The sequence below is a fragment of the Mobula birostris genome, chromosome 8, assembly GCF_030028105.1.
Source record: "Mobula birostris isolate sMobBir1 chromosome 8, sMobBir1.hap1, whole genome shotgun sequence".
Classification (NCBI taxonomy): Eukaryota; Metazoa; Chordata; class Chondrichthyes; order Myliobatiformes; family Myliobatidae; genus Mobula; species Mobula birostris.
The window spans coordinates 157155444-157175782 of record NC_092377.1 but is presented as its reverse complement, the minus strand read 5'-3'; the positions used below and the strand labels follow the sequence as shown (position 1 = coordinate 157175782).

General features: G+C 46.2%; 1 protein-coding gene across 6 annotated transcripts in view; it reads right to left on the bottom strand.

Annotated features, from left to right (window-relative positions):
• LOC140201854 (transcription factor COE2) overlaps positions 1-20339 on the bottom strand; it is a 340017-nt gene that overhangs the window by 273932 nt on the left and 45746 nt on the right. For all 6 annotated transcript variants that reach the window (XM_072266588.1, XM_072266587.1, XM_072266585.1 and 3 more), the window contains one exon: positions 17353-17421. In XM_072266588.1, the coding sequence (XP_072122689.1) occupies positions 17353-17421 (69 nt within the window). The remainder of the gene's footprint in view (positions 1-17352; positions 17422-20339) is intronic.

Here is a 20339-nt window from a genome sequence, read left to right as displayed (position 1 = left end):
GGGCAGCATTCCTCTACGGACATCTTGACCAACAAGTTTTGGACAGACCAATGGGCATCTTTCACTGACTTGGTCATCTTCCAGCATCACTTGAGTCCATCCCTGTGTGTGTCTCTGGGAAGAGCTCACAGATCAGCCTATAGACCTCTGTCACTCTGCTTGGGAGGAAACGTGACACAGTACCTTGCATCTTACTCTACACCCTCTTCACAAACCCACCATCCACAAAGAGGTGAGTGACCATCTTGCCTTCACTAAAGTCATCTAATGGACAGCGCATTGAGTGAGGAATTTTCCAGAAATGCGTGACATCTTGACATTGAGGGCCCTCCTCATACAGTCCTAGAGTCATAGAAAAGTACATCGCAGAAACAGGCCCTTCAGACCATCTAGTCTGTGCCAAAATATTTAAACTGCCTACTCCCATCAACCTGCACCAGGACCATAGTCCTCCATACCTCTACCCGCCCAAACTTCTCTTAAATTTTGAAATCGAGCTTGCATGCACCACTTGGGCTGGCAGCTTGTTCCACGTTCTCACGACCCTCTGAGTGAAGAAGTTTCTCATGTTCCCCTTAGATTTTTCACCTTTCACCCTTAACCCATGACCTCTAGTTGTAGTTCCACCCAACCTCAGTGGAAAAAGCCTGCTCGCATTTACCCTATCTATATCCCTCATAATTGTGTATGTCTCTATCAAATCTCCTCTCAATCTTCTACGTTCCAAGGAATAAAGCCCTAATCTATTCAATCTTCCCTTACAACTCAGGTCCTCCAAACTCGGTAACATCCTTGTAAATTTTCTCTGTACTCTTTCAACCTTATTTACATCTTGCCTGTAGGTAGGTGGCCAAAACTACACACAATATTCCAAATTAGGCCTCAGAGACATCTTATACAACTTCAACACAACATCCCATCTCCTGTACTCTCACCACTGGTCAGGCAAAATCTTGGTACCTGTTGGTGAGATCTGAGAATAAGGCATTCTGCCAAATGGTCTGGACAGTCAGCCCGGGGAATGACTCCATTGTATCCATAAAGTCCTTCTCCTGCAGTGTCCGTAGGACATTCCGTTCTGACCACCGCCTGATGAACTTGTGGTCAAAGGTGTTAGACTGGAAAAACTTTTTCCTCAAAGGACAGGTAGTGCGGCAACATCCCGGCAGTTGTGAATGTGCACCACACAAGGCCAAACCCATCCTTCACAACACCAGAAACAGATAGAACCTTGGCCCGCCGTGATACCTGGGTGCCCACGTACTTCGGTTCCACACACAGATTGTAGCTACAAATACTTCATCGTATACAACACTGAGATTTATTTTCTTGTGGGCATACTCAACCTATAGTAGAACTATAACAGAATCTATGAAAGGCTGCCCAACCAGGGCACTCAACCAGAGTGTGGGAGACAACGAACTGTGCAAATGCAAACATAAATAATTAGTAATAAATAACAAGTCCATGAGATGAGGAGTCCTTGAAAGTGAGTCCATTACTTGTGGGAACATTTCAATGATGGGCAAGTGAAGTTATCCCCTTTTGTTCGAGAGTCTGATGGTTGAGGGGTAGTAGCTGTTCCTGAACCTGGTGGTACAAGTCCCGAGTTTCCTGTACTTTCTTCCCGAAGGCAGCAGCGACAAGAGAGCATGGCCATGGTGGTAGGGGGTCCCTGATGATGGATGCTGCTTTCCTGCGACCGCGTTTCATGTAGATATGCGCAACGGTCGGGAGTGTTTACCTGTGATAGACTGGGCCAAATACACTACTCTTTGTAGGATTTTCCAAATCCACGACTTTGTGTTGGACTTTGGACCATAAAGCAAGCAAACACCAGGGTTCCCTTCCAGAAAAGTGCAGAGAAAAAAGTAGCAAAATTATTTCTGAACTTGTCTAAACAAGGCCTGTTACAACTGCTGAGGCAGTTGTGTGAGTTGCTCACAATTCAAAATTAATTTATTATCCAAGTACATCCGGTAAATGTTACCATATATTGTCTTGACGTTCATTTCCTTGCTGGCATTTAGAGCAAGGAAAAGAAATGCAATCAAATTTACAAAAACCTTTAGATAAATAGACAAAGACTGACAAACAGCCAATTTGCAAAAGAAGACAAACAGTGCAAATTTAAAAAATAATACGGGGAATATGAGTTGTAAAGAGTCCATGGATGTGAGTCTATAGGTCGTAGGATCAGGTCAGAGCAGTGATGATTGAGGTTATCCATGCAAGTTCAGGAGTCTGATTGTGGTAGGCTAATCAGGGGTTGCTGGTGGTGCGACTCAAAGAGCCAGAAGGGCCAATTCTGCCCTGTATCTCTAGATAAATAAATATTCCTAAACCTGGTGGTGTGGGACCTCCTGGTAGCAGTGAGAAGATGGTGGGGTCTTTGATGATGGATGCTGCTTTCTTGTGGCGCAGGGGTGGGGCACAGGGAAGGGTGGGGAGGGAGGCAGGCGATGTTCAGGGTTGACGTATTTATATTTAACTTCCTGTCACAAACAAAAGGTTAAATCAACACGACCTTTACTAGTCGCCTAGATTGCAAAATAATTTGTGTAGTTGACTCAATCACAGGCCACATTTGTTCTGTGGGCCCGTCTAATCATGTCTCTCATTTAGATTCAAACTTGCACCTGTTCAGCAATTAACATCGCAGAATTTGTGCTTAAATGCCAGTTTTGCTTGACATTTGCAATATTTCCAATTAGTTTTGTACCTGAGTAATTATACGGGGTTATTACCTCCTATCAGACAGAGCACTGGGCAATTCCCCACACTTCAATCTTCTTCTCCCAGAATATTTGTGCAAAGTGTTTGATCGGTCTTGTGTGGGTTTTGTTTAATTTCTGCCCCCTCGCAGAATTCAAGCCGGCGCACTTCCCAATAGGCAAGGAAACTGACAACTTGCTGCAATTTGCCATAATGTACCGAGTTCTTTGTTTGACAACTGACACTGTAAAATCAGAACAGGCGATCTTGCCTGAAGATACAATGCTCACCAATGCCTCTGCTAGTGAATGGTCTGCAGGCTGCGGTATTGGTCTATACACATGCTATGGTCTTCTAGCACAGGAGCAGGCCATTCAGCCCATCCTGCCTGCCAGCTCCCTGACAGGACATTAACAATGGCCTGTCCTGGACCAAGCATGCTGATATCACAGCAAAGAAAGCTCACCAATACCTCCAGTTCCTCAAGAGGCTAAAAAAATTCACGTCCCCCTATCAAATCCTACCAATTTTTATTGATGGACCACGGAAAGCATTCTGTCTGGATGCATAAAGGCTTGGTATGGCAACTGCTCTACACGTGACTAGAAGAAACTGCTGGGGGTTGTGGACACAGTTCAACACACCACAGGAATCAGCCTCCTCCCTACAGACTCTCCCAAGACATTTTTCTGCCTCAGTAAAGCAGCCAGTATAATCAAAGACCTCACCCACCCCAGTCATTCGCTCTCCTCCCCTCTCCCAGGGCACTGTCCACCCAGGACATGCTCCCTTCTCATTGCCACCATCAGGAAGGAGGTGCAGAAGCCTGACGGCACACACTCAAAGGTTTAGGAATAGCTTCTTCCCCTCTGGATGGACATTGAACCCATGAACACCACCTCACTACTGGTTTATTTCTGTTTCTGCACTATTTATTTAATATAACTATTTAATATTGGCGGGAGGAGAAGATGGCGGCGTGACACAGCTCACAGCGGCCACTCCGGTGGTGGTGCCTGTTATTTGTCAAGTAGGGTGCCGTGCACAATCCTGATTTGATGGAGACGGACGTGAGAGCACAGAGGAACATCTGGTGAAACTTCTGAAATGCCTGCTTTGCTGCCGCTGCTACTGTGTGGTCCAGAATATCCGGAGGGGAAGGCCCCAAGTCCTTGGCTTTGCTTGTTGCTCGGCGGCCGGGACGGGGTCGAAGTGCTCGGCAGAGGATGGTGCTCGGAGAGGCTGTGTTGGAGAGGCTGTGTCGGAGGCTGGGAGTTTTCGGACGGACTCAGAGTCCGCTGCGGTCGGGTGCTTCCAATGGTGATGCATCGGCAAGTTGGCAGCGCTTGGAGGTTCATGGCAGGGAGAGTTCCTCCCTTCTACCATCTGTGTGAGATGATGATTCTATCGGGACCTTGAGACTTTTTTTTACCGTGCCCATGGTCTGCTCTTTATCAAATTATGGTATTGCTTTGCACTGTTGTAACTATATGTTATAGTTATGTGGTTTTGTCAGTTTTAGTCTTGGTTTGTCCTGTGTTTTCTTGTGATATCATTCTGGAGGAACATTGTATCATTTTTTAATGCATGCATTTCTAAATGACAATAAACGAGGACTGAGTGTCCTCATAATCTAATCTAATCTAATATACAAGTATATCTACTTACTGTAATTCAGTTTTTTTCCTATATTTAACACTTGTTGCATTTTACTGCTGCCTCAAAGTTAACAAGTTTGACATATGCCGGTGATATTAAACCTGATTCTGATTCAGATTCCCATCAGGCATTAGAACAAAAGCCAGAAAGCACGTCCCACCAGGCTCACGAACAGCTTCCATCCCACTTTTATCAGATTCCCCACTGGGCCTCTTGTATGATAAGATGGACTCTCACCCTCACAATCTACCCCTGTTGTGTATTTAATATTTCAAATAATACCTGAGTGATAAGTTGCACCAGGAGCAATCCACAGAGACCAACCCTGCCTGACTTTGGGATGTGGGAGGAAACCAGAGCTCCCAGGGGAAACAGCGAGAGCACGTAGACTCCAGACGAGCAGCAGCTGAGATGGGAATCGAACCCAGCTCTTAGGAGCTGTGAGACTAAGCACCAACTGTTATGCCACTATGGCAACATCCTCGACAATATTCACAGAGTACCTGGGGATGAGTGTTCATTAACCTCTCCACCTTGATATGTCCTTCCATAACCTTCTGCTCCAAAAAATTCCTCCTCCTGGCTGGAGTTGAAACCACAATTCCTCCACATAACGTACCAGTGAGACCGTTCAACAGCATGAGAGTGATGAAGGGATTAAGTGCAAAGACTGGACAGGCTGTCTCTGCAGCCTTTGGAGAAGGGTGGGTTAAGGAAAGGCTAAAGATCATAAGATGGTCAGAGTTCGGAGCTTAGGTGGGCCATTCGGCTCTTTAAGCCTGCCCTACATTCATGGTAGACCGTCTTCCACAATGCTCTCCCACAATATTGTTTGATATCATTAACAGGCATGATCAGTAACCTCCAACCGGAGTTATCATACCAAGGATTCTGCAGTACCGCAGGGAACCGTGGGCTAATCATAGTGGTTCCTGATCCCTGGCTCTCTGGCATGCTCCTCAGATGCTCCATGACTCATGGCTTCCATTCCATCACCCCTGGAGCCTTCAGAAACCTTTCCGTGGATCTCCATCCTCCATCTTGCTGCTCCCACGGGTCTTGATCCCTGCCTTTCCACTACTAGGATCCCTGATCTTCATCTCAACACTCCCGAGGGGTCCCTGACCTCCACCTCGCCACTTCCGTGGGGGGGGGAGGGGGCAGGGAGGGGTGGTGGTTTCCTAACCTCCATCTCACACACTTTAGCACGCGCATGCACACTTTTTGCATGTACACAGACTGCCACGAGTGTAAGCAAACACATTAAAATGTACAAAGGTGCATTATTAACTCTTCACGTGTTTGTGGGTATTCTACGTTGGTACCGGAGGCGTGACAGCGCTTGCGGGCCTCCCCAAGCACAATCCTCGCACTGTGCTGGTCGTTGATGTAGAATGTTGGGTTTCACTCTATGTTTCAATCCACAAATAAAACTAATCTTATCTTACACACAAATAACATGCATACCTATAGAAATTACATATACACACATGCATTTACACACAGATGTGTGCACGTGTTTGGCCACACACTCAAACACAAACATGTACACAAACACATACAAGACAGTGACAATGATAACAGAGGGAACCCTCACTCCATTCGCAACTCACTGCAGCACGTGGACCCAGCAAGTGCAAAGAAAGCACGGCAGTGCCTCTACTTCCTTAAGCCTGATATATACTTGTGCGTACGGGCTACGCCGTAGGCCTTAATTATACTTTTGCGTAGCCCTACGCCGTAGCGAGCATACGTCGCTCTGTAATTCGTCGCCAAAACGCTAGTTGGTGGTGGGGTTTCTATGCCACTGTGTTGAGTTTCTTCGTGAAAGACTTAGATGAGGAAATGCATTTCAAATATTTTCGGACGTCGGCAGGTAGATTTGACAATTTGGTTCATCGTCTCCAACCGTTTATTTCGCATCAGTGTACAGACATGGCGGAGAAAAGCAACCGGAAATGTGTAGGAGGAAATGTGACGCTACCAAGCGGGCCAATCACAGTTGTTGCTGTCTGCGTCGCCATGACACGAGTTACTTTTTTGCAGAGGTGCACGTCACCCTATGGCGTAGGGTACGGTGTAGGGTACTCGGTCCCTACAGCGTTCATTTGACGCAGAAGTATAAATTGGGCTTTAGGAGTCTGCGGAGATTCGTTATGACATCAAAAAATTTGACAAACTTCTATAAATGTGTAGTGCAGTGTGTATTGACTGGCTGCACTACAACCTGGTATGGAAACACCAATGCCTTTGAATGGAAAATCCTAGAAAAGATAGTGGATTCGGCCCAGTCCATTACGGGTAAGGCCCTCCCAGCCACTGAGCGCATCTACATGAAATGTTGTCGTAGGAAAGCAGCATCCATCATCAGAGACCCCCACCACCCAGGTCATGCTCCCCTCTCATTGCTGCCATCAGGTAGAAGGTACAGGTGCCTCAGGACTCACACCACCAGGTTCCAAAACAGTTACTACCCCTTAACCACCAGACTCTTGAAGAAAAATGGGATAACTACACTCACTTGCCCATCCATGGAGATGTTTGCAGAACCAATAATCTCATTTTAAGGACTCTTTATCTCATTATCTCATGTTCTCATTATTTATTGCTATTTATTTATATTTGCATTTGCACATTTTGTTGCTTTCTGCACTCTGGTTGATCTTTCATTGATCCTGTTACAGTAACTATTCTCTAGATTTGTTGAGTATGCCCGCAGGAAAATGAATCTCAGGGTCGTATACGGTGACAGATATATACTCTGAGAATAACATTTATTTTGAACTTTGAACAGAGCAGCATGAACAAGCCACGAACGCCTCTCAGTGTCCCCCCAACTGAGACCTGCCCGACCTTGAGAACAAGACAAGCGACCTTTTTGCCTGAAGGTCCTAAAGCTCCATCAAGTGGCGTCTTTACTGCCAGAGCCAACAAGAAAACTGGGTCAAGCAGGCTCAAAGGAAATTACATGCTGGCAATCTCAGCTACAAGTTTGTTAACCCTGCACAATATACCTACACTTGAATATTTTAATGTTTGTACAAGGGATAATGTGTTGGTGAAAACTGGATTCTAAATGTTATACTCAATATTCTCATTCCACTTTATAACAGTCAGATGTTTTGTGATTCAAGCCATATTTCTGAAGGGAGAAATTTAAGTCACTTGGCCCTGGAAACACAGGAATTTGTTTTCATTAATCTTTGCCACAATGAATTTTGTTCTGTTTAGTTCATTTGAGCTTCGGTGATGAATAGCTTGCCAACGCGTGCCAATCTGATCTGGTTCATGTTATTCATTGTGGAATGCCCATGGGGATCGCCTTATGCAGAAACACAGGTGAAGGCCTGAGGGCCCAAGCAGCACATGATACCACCGAGGCTTCGTGAGCAGGAGACCAGAGACAGTGGCTCTCAGACTTACGTGCCAGCTTAGGGCTTTAAAGGCAGGCTGCATCAAGGAGTGCCTTCTGAAAGCAGGGGGCACTGCCCCCTACTCCCCTCTCTTGTTTATGGCAGCCATTCGTGACCCATCCCGAGTTGCCCTTGAGAAGACAGTGGAGAGCGCCCCCTTTAACCATTGCAGCCCTTCCAGTGAAGATATTCCCCCTCACCTCCCCAGAGTGCTTTGAAAGATTACCTTTATAAGCGATTAGCTTTATTTATCACATCTACACCGAAACAAACAGTGAAATCCGCCATTTGTGTCAAATCATATCGGGCAAGGATCAGGCCGGGGGACAGCCCACAACGTTTCCAGGGCCAACACAGCGTGCCCACAACTCACTAACCCTAATCGTATGTCTTTTTTGTTTAGAGTGTGGGAGGAAACTGGAGCACGTGGAAGATACCCACATAGAACGTACAGACTCCTTACAGACCCTCCGCATGGTGATCACTAGCGTTCTAAAGCAATTGCGCTAACCGCTAAGCTCCTAGGCCACCCTTTTAAGGACGGAGTTCTAGACGTCGACCCTAGGACAAAGAAGGAACGTGGATGCATTTCCAGATCGGGGCAATGTAACTTGGAGGGCAACCTTGCAGGTATGGCGTCCAAAACTGGCTATGTTAAAGAGGATAGTTTAGAGGGCGTATGCTATGAGGACAGGAAGAGTGAGCTTGGGCTTTTCTCTTTGAAATGAATAGGATGGGAGGTGCTTGATAAAGATGTATAAAATGATTGAGGTGATTGGTGTTTGGCACAAAGTTTTATGGCACCAGTGACCCAGGTTCAATTCCCACTGCTGCCTGTAAGGAATTTGGATGCTCTGCCTGTGCCTCCCTGCCTGGGTTTTTTCCAGGTGCTCCAGTTTCCTCGCACAGTAGGATAATCGGTCATTGTAACCTGCCCTGTGATTAGGCTAGGGTTAAATCGGGGATTGCTGAACGGAGCAGCTCGAAGGGCCGGGAGGGCCGATTCCATGCCGTATCTCAATCAATAAAATAAATAAATAGATAGATAAATAAATAAATAACAGGCATAGACGGTGTGAACAGCCAGAGATTTTTCCACAAGGCGGGAATGGCTAATAAAGAGATGGCGTGATTTGAAGGTGATCAGGGAAAGTATAGGGGATTGTCGATGGTAGGTTTATTTTTTTTTTGAAAAGAGAATGTTGGGTGCTTGATCACACTGCTTAGGGTGGTGGTAGAGGTAGATACATTAAGAGATTCTTAGGTAGACTCACTGATGAAAGAATACTGGAGCCCTATGTAGGAGGGACAGGTTAGATTGATCTTACAGTAAGTTAGAAGGTCGGCACAATATTGTGTCCCAATGAGCCCATACTGTGCTGTACTGCTGTATGTTCTATTACCATGAATGTCTTCCCTGCTCTTTAGGACAGGACTGTAAATTGTCCATACCTTGTTGAGAGAGTAAACCAGGTCTCTGATCAATACACCTTCTGAAGGATGGGGCTTAAGTCTCCAGAGTGGGACTCGAACCAGAAAATTTCTGACTTGGCGAGGAGGAATCAGAGCTGGCCTCAAGCAGGGGAACTGAATGAAGTGTGAACTAACCCCTTAGATCTAAGTGGGGGCTACAGGTGGGTCAGTCAGGCAAATGTGAGACAGGAACAAGTGGTGCTATACGAATGCAAACATTACTTGTGTTAAACGTTATTCATCCTAAATAAAACCCATTCCTGAGGTGGCTTTACAGTATAATGACGATTTGCATAAGTACTTTTGAGTATGTTTCGAAGACTGAACTCCAATTCATGAAAATCCTGCCATTCCCAGGTTCCACAGCCAAGCACTTAATGGGCGGGTAGAAAGTCAAACAGAGTTCCTTGTTTTTCTTAAAAGATGTAGTGTGTTGGGTCAGATTTTCTTGTTGACAGTAATTCTCACGGGATTCCTCACAAAAATATTCAGAAACTTCATTTCAGGCATTTCCCAGCGTTCACTTTGTGCAGCGAGACATCTGGTTATTTCATTTCCCAACTGGAAAGAGTTGGGGTTGACTCTTGCTCTAATGGCCAGCGTTGGTTAATCTGAAACCCAGCTACAGGGAAGTGGGTCTTGGCTTTCTGGCTTGTCCCAGAAAGATCCTCATGTACAAAAATGTGAGCGAGAAACGCGATCACCGAGCTCCACAGGATGGACAATGTGTTTTCAGTTAATATACTTGAACAGAAAATATCCAAGACTGTGTAGACTCGAGCTGCCTGTGCTAATGGTGGCTTTGCGTAATAACGGTTTGGATTGCTAATTGCAAAAACCACACCAGTTAACATGTTGCATTAACCCTTTGGCCTCACTAAGTTCACTGTTTCCTAACCAGAAACCCATTACTAACCAAAACACCCCTACAGGATGCACTTGTTAATGACTTACAGACACACTCACAGCTTTCTGCACAGTCCACTGCTCTTGGCAGTTTGTGGTTGGCCACGGCACTCTCACTCACTTGTAACTCTAAAACCTGGGGGTTTAAGACTCCTTCTGGAGCCTAGTGGAAACATCTGAGTCAACTGAGCTGTAAACCCATCACTGGAGGTTACACTGAAACCTATTAGAAACATAGAAACATAGAAAACCTACAGCACAATACAGGCCCTTCGGCCCATAAAGTTGTGCCGAACATGTCCCTACCTTAGAAATTACTAGGCTTACCCATAGCCCTATATTTTTCTAAGCTCCATGTACCTATCCAAAAGTCTCTTAAAAGACCCTATCGTATCCGCCTCCACCACCATCGTCGGCAGCCCATTCCACGCACTCACCACTCTCTGAGTAAAAAAATTACCCCTGACATCTCCTCTGTACCTACTCCCCAGCACCTTAAACCTGTGTCCTCTTGTGGCAACCATTTCAGCCCTGGGAAAAAGCCTCTGACTATCCACACGATCAATGCCTTTCATCATCTTATACACCTCTATCAGGTGACCGCTCATCCTCTGTCGCTCCAAGGAGAAAAGACCGAGTTCACTCAACATGTTTTCAAAAGGCATGCTCCCCAATCCAGGCAACATCCTTGTAAATCTCCTCTGCACCCTTTCTATGGTTTCCGCATCCTTCCTGCAGTGAGGCGACCAGAACTGAGCACAGTACTCCAAGTGGGGTCTGACCAGGGTCCCATATAGCTGCAACATTACCTCTTGGCTCCTAAATTCAATTCCACGATTGATGAAGGCCAATACACCGTATGACTTCTTAACCACATAGTCAACCTGTGCAGCTGCTTTGAGCGTCCTATGGACTCGGACCCCAAGATCCCTCTGATCCTCCACACTGCCAAGAGTCTTACCATTAGTACTATATTCTGTCATTATATTTGACCTACCAAAATAAACCACTTCACACTTATCTGGGTTGAACTCCATCTGCCACTTCTCAGCCCACTTTTGCATCCTATCAATGTCCCGCTGTAACTTCTGACAGCCCTCCACACTATCCACAATACCTCCAACCTTTGTGTCATCAGCAAACTTACTAACCCATCCCTCCACTTCCTCATCCAGGTCATTTATAAAAATCACAAGGAGTAAGAGTCCCAGAACAGATCCCTGAGGCACACCACAGGTCACCAATCTCCATGCAGAATTTAACCCATCTACAACCACTCATTGCCTTCTGTGGGCAAGCCAGTTCTGGATCCACAAAGCAATATCCCCTTGGATCCCATGCCTCCTTACTTACTCAATAAGCCTTGCATGGGGTACCTTATCAAATGCCTTGCTGAAATCCATATACACTACATCTACTGCTCTTTCTTCATCAGTGTGTTTAGTCACATCCTCAAAAAATTCAATCAGGCTCATAAGGCAGACCTGCCCTTGACAAAGCCATGCTGACTATTCCTAATCATATTATACCTCTCCAAATGTTCATAAATCCTGCCTCTCAGGATCTTCTCCATCAACTTACCAACCACTGAAGTAAGACTCACTGGTCTATAATTTCCTGGGCTATCTCTGCTCCCTTTCTTGAATAAGGGAACAACATCTGCAACCCTCCAATCCTCTGGAACCTCTCCCATCCCCATTGATCATCGCCAGAGGCTCAGCAATCTCCTCCCTCACCTCCCACAGTAGCCTGGGGTACATCTCATCCGGTCCCAGCAACTTATCCAACTTGATACTTTCCAAAAGCTCCAGCACATCCTCTTTCTTAATATCTACATGCTCAAGCTTTTCAATCCACTGCAAGTCATCACTACAATCACCAAGATCCTTTTCCATAGTGAATACTGAAGTAAAGTATTCATTAAGTATCTCTGCTATTTCCTCCAGTTCCATTCACACTTTCCCACTGTCACACTTGATAGGTCTTATTCTTTCACATCTTATCCTCTTGCTCTTCACATACTTGTAGAATGCCTTGGGGTTTTCCTCAATCCTGTCTGCCAAGGCCTTCTCACGGCCCCTTCTGGCTCTCCTAATTTCCTTCTTAAGCTCCTTCCTGATAGCCTTATCATCTTCTAGATCTCTAACATTACCTAGCACTCTGAACCTTTTGTAAGCTTTTCTTTTCTTCTTGACTAGATTTATTACACCTCTGTACACCACAGTTCCTGCACCCTACCATAACTTCTCTGTCTCATTGGAACGCACCTATGCAGAACGCCACAAAAATATCCCTTGAACATTTGCCACATTTCTTCCGTACTTTTCCCTGAGAACATCTGTTCCCAATTTAAGCTTCCAATTTCCTGCCTGATAGCCTCATAATTCCCCTTACTCCAATTAAATGCTTTTTTAACTTGTCTGTTCCTATCTCTCTCCAATGTTATTGTAAAGGAGATAGAATTATGATCTCCAAAATTGAATGGTGAAATGCCTTGATACAGTGCATGTGGAGGGGATGTTTCCTATGGTGGGAGAGGACATAGCCTCAGAATAGAGTGATATCCTTTTAGAACGGAGATGAGGGAGGGATTTCTTTAGCCAGAGAGTGGTGAATCTGTGAAATTCTCTGCCACAGGCAGCTGTGGAGGTCAAGTCTTTATGAATATTTAAGGCAGAGGTTGATAGATTCTTGATTGGTCAGGGCATGAAGGGACACGGGGAGAGGGCAGGAAATTGAGGCTGGGAGGGAAATGGATCATCCATGATAAAATGGCAGAGCAGACTCAGTGGGCCAAAGGGCCTAATTCTGTTCCTATATCTTCTGGTGTTATTAGTGCCGGCAGCTCATTTTGACCAATGCAGAATCCTTATGCACTATATATTTTCTATGACTCTACTGACAGCCAGTCTGCTCTCTTATACAAGGCTGTTTCAAAGTTCAAATTTGTTATCAAAGCACGTAGGTGTATCCATTGAGATTCATCTTCTTGCAGGCATTCACAGTAGAACAACGAAATACAATAGAATTTATGAAAAACAACTGTGACAAGAATACACATAGATGTTAGCTGTCCTGTGTGATCAGCAGTTGGTCTGCCACCTCTCTTCGGGAGAGAGAGAGATAAGGAAGACAATGGAACAGCATTTGGAGATGTGTAATGAAGGGACGGGAGAGAGAGCTGTCTAGAGCGGCTCTCCCTTTGAACCCTGAACTGTTTGAAGTGATGGACAGGCGATACCCCAGCAGGGGGATAAAAAGGGACACACACGACACCCGAGATAACGAGACCCTGGAAGCGGTGCGCCTTTCACAAGTCGGTGGGAAGCTCTTAGACAGCTGATCGCGGGATCAGCCTTAGACGCTCAGGGTGGAAAGGCACGAACGGCGGGAATCTGGTGTGTGTCCACCCTCGCCTGGGTGCCAGGTTCAGCGCAGAGAAACGATCGTATCTGGAAACGGAGGGGTCACGGTCGGTGACCTCAGATGACATCACAAAGGGCTCGCCCGAAAGCTGACTGCGAAGGTCTGTGTGGAAGCTGTGTTGAATATTCATTCGTTTTGCTCTCTCTCCTCCCCTCCCACTGTCCATCGCCATGGCAACGATTACTGCGAACTGAACTAAATTGAACTGGACTTTGTGTCACTTTGAAACTGGTCATTTACCCCTAGACAACGATAGAGCTTGATTAATCTTGTTATCTTAATTCTGTGTACATGTGTGTTATCATTTTTGAACTGTTGCATTTATTATCCTTTCGATTACTGTGTTGCTTGTTTCTTTAATAAAACTTTCTTAGTTCTAGTAATCCAGACTCCAACTGAGTGATCCATTTCTGCTGGTTTGGCAACCCAGTTACGGGGTACGTAACACAACACACTGACTGATAAACCACAATGTGCAAGAGAAACCGAGGAATGGTCTACTGTAATTTGTCCAAAGCATGCTCCTCATTTAACACCCCTAAAACAGCAAACCACATGAACATTATCAAATTCTTATGGTAAGGACTTGCAACATACATTTCCTACAAGACGACAGCATCAACACAAGTATCTCATTGGAAGAGTAATAGAACATCGAACATAGAACATTACAGCACAGCACAGCACAGACTCTTCGGCCCACAGTATTGTACCAATCTTTTAACCTTTCCAACCTTTCCCTCCCACATTCAGCCCCAATTTTTCTTTTATCCTTGTGCCTATCTAAGAGTCTCTTAAATGTCCCTAATGTACCGCCTTTACCACCACCCCTGGCAGCACATTCCACGCAGCCACTACTCTGTGAAAAGAACCTACCTCCGACATCTCCCCATATTTTTCTCCAGTCATCTTAAAATTATGCCCTCTCATATTATCCATGGCCACCCTGGTTTAAGAAAAGGTGTTGGCTGTCCTCTCTTAGAAGAGGGTGTCAGAGTGGTGCAGTGGGTACAGGAGCTGCTTCACAGCCCCAGCGGCCCGGGTTCAAACCCGACCTCAGCTCTGCCGTGTGGAGTTGACACATATGGGGCGTGTTTCGTCTCGGGCACTCCACGACTCAAAAACGTGCAAGTTGGTAGATTAATCGGCTGCTGCAAGTTGTCCCTCGTGTACAAGAGGGGTAGATACTAGGGAGTAGCTAATGGACGTGTTGGGAGATGAAAATGGAGAAGATCAGAATTAGTGTAAAAATAGGTCCTGGAAGGCTGGGATGTTAGTGAGCCAAAGGGCAAGTTCCCACGCTTATTTGAGAGCCGAGGCCAACTGACTCGGTACAAACAACCAGACTTTTTTTATACCATGGGGTAAATGGGTGCTTGACCATCAGTGGACAGAAGGGCCTGTTGACATCAGCCAAGTTAAGATCACTGCTGTTGACCACAAGTTGACACCTTTTCCTAAATGTTGTACCACTGGAGACCCGACTTGGGTTGGAGTTTCTGGGCAGAACTTCATTGGATCCAACAAGCATTCCAAATGTCTCACTAACTTGCGGAATTCCATGGAAAACTTGTAATCCATGATCATACTCAACTGGATGGGTGTTGGTGAATGGCTGATTCGGCCTCAACACTGACAAAGATCCTTCCTTCATTTTAATTTACTACCAATTCACTCATTTACTGGGTATAGCTGGCAGTTGCAAAGCCAGAATCTATTGCCCAACTCTAACCACCGTTGTGATTCACCAGGTCATTTCTGATTCAGATTTATTTATTACATGTACATCAAAACATACAGGCAAATGCGTTGTTTGCATTAACAGCGAACACAGCAGAGGATGTGCTGGGGGCAGTCTGCAAGCATCACCACACATTCCAGCACCAACGTAGCACACCTACCATGTTCAAGAGAACAACACAAGCAACAACAAAACAATGCAAACACAAGGAATTCTGCAGATGCTGGAAATTCAAGCAACACACATCAAAGTTGCTGGTGAACGCAGCAGGCCAGGCAACATCTCTAGGAAGAGATACAGTTGACGTTTCGGGCCGAGTTAGTCCTGACGAAGGGTCTCGGCCTGAAACGTCAACTGTACCTCTTCCTAGAGATGCTGCCTGGCCTGCTGTGTTCACCAGCAACTTTGATGTGTGTTGCAACAACAAAACAAGTTCCTTTCCCATCCCTCCCAACCACCTACCCACTGGTACCCACTAACACACACTGACACAGGGCAGGCCATCTCCAGGCCTCCATTCCTTGTCCCCAGACTCTCAGACGTCCGGCCTCCAGCTTTGGATTTCACGCCAAGACTCGCAGATCAAGGGTCTGACTTTCTGGCCTTGACCTCCAGACTTGCACAGACCTCCGACCCCGTTGACTCGTGTCCTTGTGACTCTTTTAGGCCTCGACCTTTGGTCTTTGACCTTCAGGCATCTACCTCTAGCCGCCAGGCTCTGATCTTTAGTTTTGCCCTCCGGGTTTGGCCTTTACATGTTGACCTTTAGGTCCTGTATAGACCTTGGAACCCGGTGATCTCGGGACAGGTGACTCCAGCTAAGAGCTACCTGCTGTTGATCAGGAGTCTTGTTCCAGATTTCCAGCATCTGCAGTTTGATTTTAAGTTCATTAACTATTAAATGAGAAGTTCAGTTACATAACCCACAACCCAACCACTTCAATGAGACAGTTGGGGAGCTCTCCCTATGGTCCTAATCTGCAGTTCCACTCAGTAAGAGAACCATCACCTTTGGGAACCGTCCAGCGAAAGGAATGAGACTAGAAACAATGGCAATGTCGATCATTTCGCCTCATACAGGGAGCCACAAGCTCTGAACCATCTGCTTTGAGGAAACTTTAGTTGGCAGCAACACAGGAAGTAGTTCAAATAACTAACAATCATTCAGCAAACTGCTCCCTGCAGCAAGCTTTACTGTCCTGGGGCAAAATAACTTTGGAAGAGTCGTTGGATGCAACGCTAGTTCCTTGAGCAAGTCTTGTAGCTAATGTTTAATTAGAACCTTTTTTTTTTATACAATTCCATAGCTAAAGGCATCCCACTTATCTTTCTCATCTTGCATAGTTACCAACCGTCTGACTCGGCAGTCACTCCCGTTAGAAAAGGGGGTGTGAAATGTCTACCTCACAACCAGCTGACTTGTTTTGATTGCAGTACAACAATATACTCTGGGACATCTTCTGAAGTGGATGTCTCCATAATTATCAACAGATTATAAGACGTAGGAGCAGAATTAGGCCATTCAGCCCATTGAGTCTGCTCCGTCATTCGCTCATTGCTGGTTTATTATCCGTCTCAACCTCAGCAACTGGAAAATTTACTGTTTCTGTCTTCACAGAAGCTGCATGACTCTTGTTGAGTACTTACAGATACCTCTGATTACTCAGGTTTCCAGGCAACACAAGTTTTGATTTGACTCTTTGACCACTGAGGACAGCTTTCACAGCGTGGTTTTACTCCGTGTGCTGCTTTATTTGCGGATTTCTGCTGCAAGCGCCAGCGAACAGGGCACCATTTCCTCTGTGGCTTCTGCACTCTGCGCCGACCTCGCTGTCACCAGCTCGCAGACTCGCGCCCTCCCCACCGCCGCTGAGAGGAGTTCAGCTCTCACCGCAGGCCGGCAGCTCGGGAGGCCATAGCAACACATCCCGCCTGCCTCCATCCCCACCCCTCCGCCAAGCTCTCCAGGCAAGGATCCAGACATTCCGCTCGGTGGGACTGTGAAACAGCACTTCCTACCTGTCGATGATGACGGGGTCCGATGGAGTCTCGTTCCTGTTGCCGCAGCTCTTCTTTTCACAGCAGCGGCTGGAAGAATGAAGAGAGAACAGTCAATACAACCAGACACAGAGTCGGGTTCCAGAGCAGCGTGATTAACCTAGGGTAAAATGGGTAGGCTGCTGGGCGTTGGGCCGGAGGGGACTGTTCCATACCGTGTCCCTAATGAAGTTTAAAAATAAAACCCAATACAACTATAACCTTCTCCTAACCTGTGCTCACTCTACATGCAGTTCCAATTTGACCAGTAACTGGGAGAGATATAGAGGTTACGGGCAGAAAAGCATTAGAGTGAGAAAGACATACAGCTTAGGAACAGGCCCTTGACCAAATGAAGTCTGTGCTGACCCATTTACACTAATCCTATGCTAATTCCATTTTCATTCTCTACCACACCTCCCCCCCCCCACCCTCCACAATCCTATCAGATCTCACAGATTCTCACCTACATGCTAGGGGCAAGTTACAGTGGCCAGTTAACCTACCGACCTGCACACCTTTGGGATGTGGGAGGATACCAGAGTCCCCGGAGGAAACCCACGCATGAGGGAAATTTCGGACTCCACGCGGTCTGCGCCTAAGGTCAGAGATTGAACCCGGCTCTCTGGTGTTGTGAGGCCGCGGCTCTACCTCACCATCTTCAGTTGTGTGACAGGCCTTGTGGAGGATCCACTGGCCTTCTCCTTCACGGTCTACCAGGCACTTTGGGTTGATAACACTGGATTGGCTACAGTCTATAATAAATGCAGGATGTGTTGGAGATACATTGAACAGTACATCACAGGAACAGGCCACTCGGCCCACAATGTTGAGCCGAACCAACTAAAAAGCAAATCAAAAACACTCAAATCCTAATCCCTCCTACCTACTCCATGTCCATACCCCTCCATCTTCCTTACATCAATGTGCCTATCCAAACATCTCGTAACAGCCTCTAATGTATTTGCCTATGTATTATACTCAACAAGTCGGGCAGGTACATCGATAGAAAAGGGGTAATTAGAAAGGGTGAGTGGGATACGGGCCCAAAGATGGGCAAAGGGGACTAGCTTAGTTAGCATGGAGCAGCTGGGCCGAATGGCCCATTTCGATGCTATATTAAAGGTTCAAAGTTTCATTTTAATATCAGAAAATGTGAACAGTGTACAACCTGAGATTCTTACTCTTCACAGACAACCAAGAAACCTCACAGAATGCATCAAAGTCCCGATGCCCACCCCGTCCCTTCACACAAGACTCTATGAGTTACTTTATGAATCTATGTTTCTATGCAAAGAGAATCAGAGTTGCCGATTTAAATTGACAGTGAGAGATCTGATACTGAGTTATTGATCAGCAACGTCTCTTTGTACAGAAGTTGCTTGAGCTGCTGGGTATTTCCAGCACTTTCTGTTCTGATTGGTATTGGCTCATTATTGTGGGCGTCCTATGTTTGTCAGCATGACATGTTGGCGCCAGAAGTGTGATAGCACTCTGTGAGCCTATGTCTGAATGGAAATCTTGAGAAGCACACACAAGGTGCTGGGGGAATTCAGCAGGTCAGATAGCATTTATGGAGTGGAATAAACAGTCAACGTTACAGACTGAGACCCATCAACTGTTTATTCCCCTCCTGACCGGCAGAGTTCCTCCAGCAGGTTGTTTGTGTTCCTCGAGATTTCCAGCATCTGCATAACCTCTTGCATTTATGATGCTCACGCCTCGTTTCCAGCAACTGCAGTTCTCTGATTTAGAGTTTCAGACACACAGCAGTGGGGAGAGAGCACATTTTCGGCAAGGGATTATCACGGCCCTTACTAAGGCAGCTCCATTTTAAACTTCTGTTCCTCTGCCAAGCGGGAGCAGCATAACCGCTGCCACTCAGAATTTACCCTCCAGTGAGCTCTGCCTGAAAAGAGGAGCCGACTTGATTGGAGCTGGGACTCAGTGGGTTACTCTCTCAGTCTGGGGGTCAGGTCTCACTCTGGAGGCCTGGGCACAATGATTTCGGCAGATGTTTCAGTACAATACTGAGTCAGTGCCACACTGTCAGGAGTGCCGTCTTTCATTCTGAGGAGGCACCTGGCTCCTCAGGTGGTGGTAATTACAGAAAAACTTTGAAGAAGAACACGAGAGAGGCACCAAGGGTATAGTAGATCCCTCGGCTAATATTATATAAAAAAAAGGAAATGGATTACCTTCCTGTTATTGCATAATCGCTAATGTAAGCTAGCTTCAGCCTTGCTTACATTGCCACTGGGGCTAATCCTCTCATTCGTTTCACCAGACACAAAACATTTACGGACCTCATAAATGGATATAAAAGGTGCTATTTCAATGCATTTCTTTCTTTCAAGTCCTTAACCCTTTCGAACAGTAGGGAAATAGGCCCTTCAGCCCATCGATTTTACACTGATCCCATTTGACTCTCAGCAACACACACAAAACGCTGGAGGAACTCAGCAGGTCAGTCAGCATCTACAGAACTGAATAAACAGTTGATGTTTTGGGTGCGAGGCCCTTCTTCGGGACTGGAAAGGAAGGGGGAAGATGCCAGAGTGAAGAGGTGGGAGGGAGGGGAAGGAGGATAGCGAGAAAGATTAAGGGCTGGAGTGCAAGGAATCTGATAGGAGAGGAGAATGGACCATAGGAGAAAGGGAAGAAGGAAGGGACCCAGGGAGAGGTGATGGGCAGATGAGTAAAGTAAGAGGCCAGAGTGGGGAATAGAAGAAGAGGGGAAGGGAAGGGATTTTTTTTCCCCCTGGAAGGAGAAATCAATATTCATGCCATCAGGTTGAAGGTCACCCACATGGAACACACGGTATTGCTCCTCCATCAAGGGTGACCTCATCGCGGCATGGACCAACATGTCGGAATGGGGATGGGAATTGGAATTAAAACGTTTGGCCACCGGAAAGTTCTGCTTTTGGCGGGTGGAGCAGAAGTGCTCGACAAAGCCATCCCTCAGT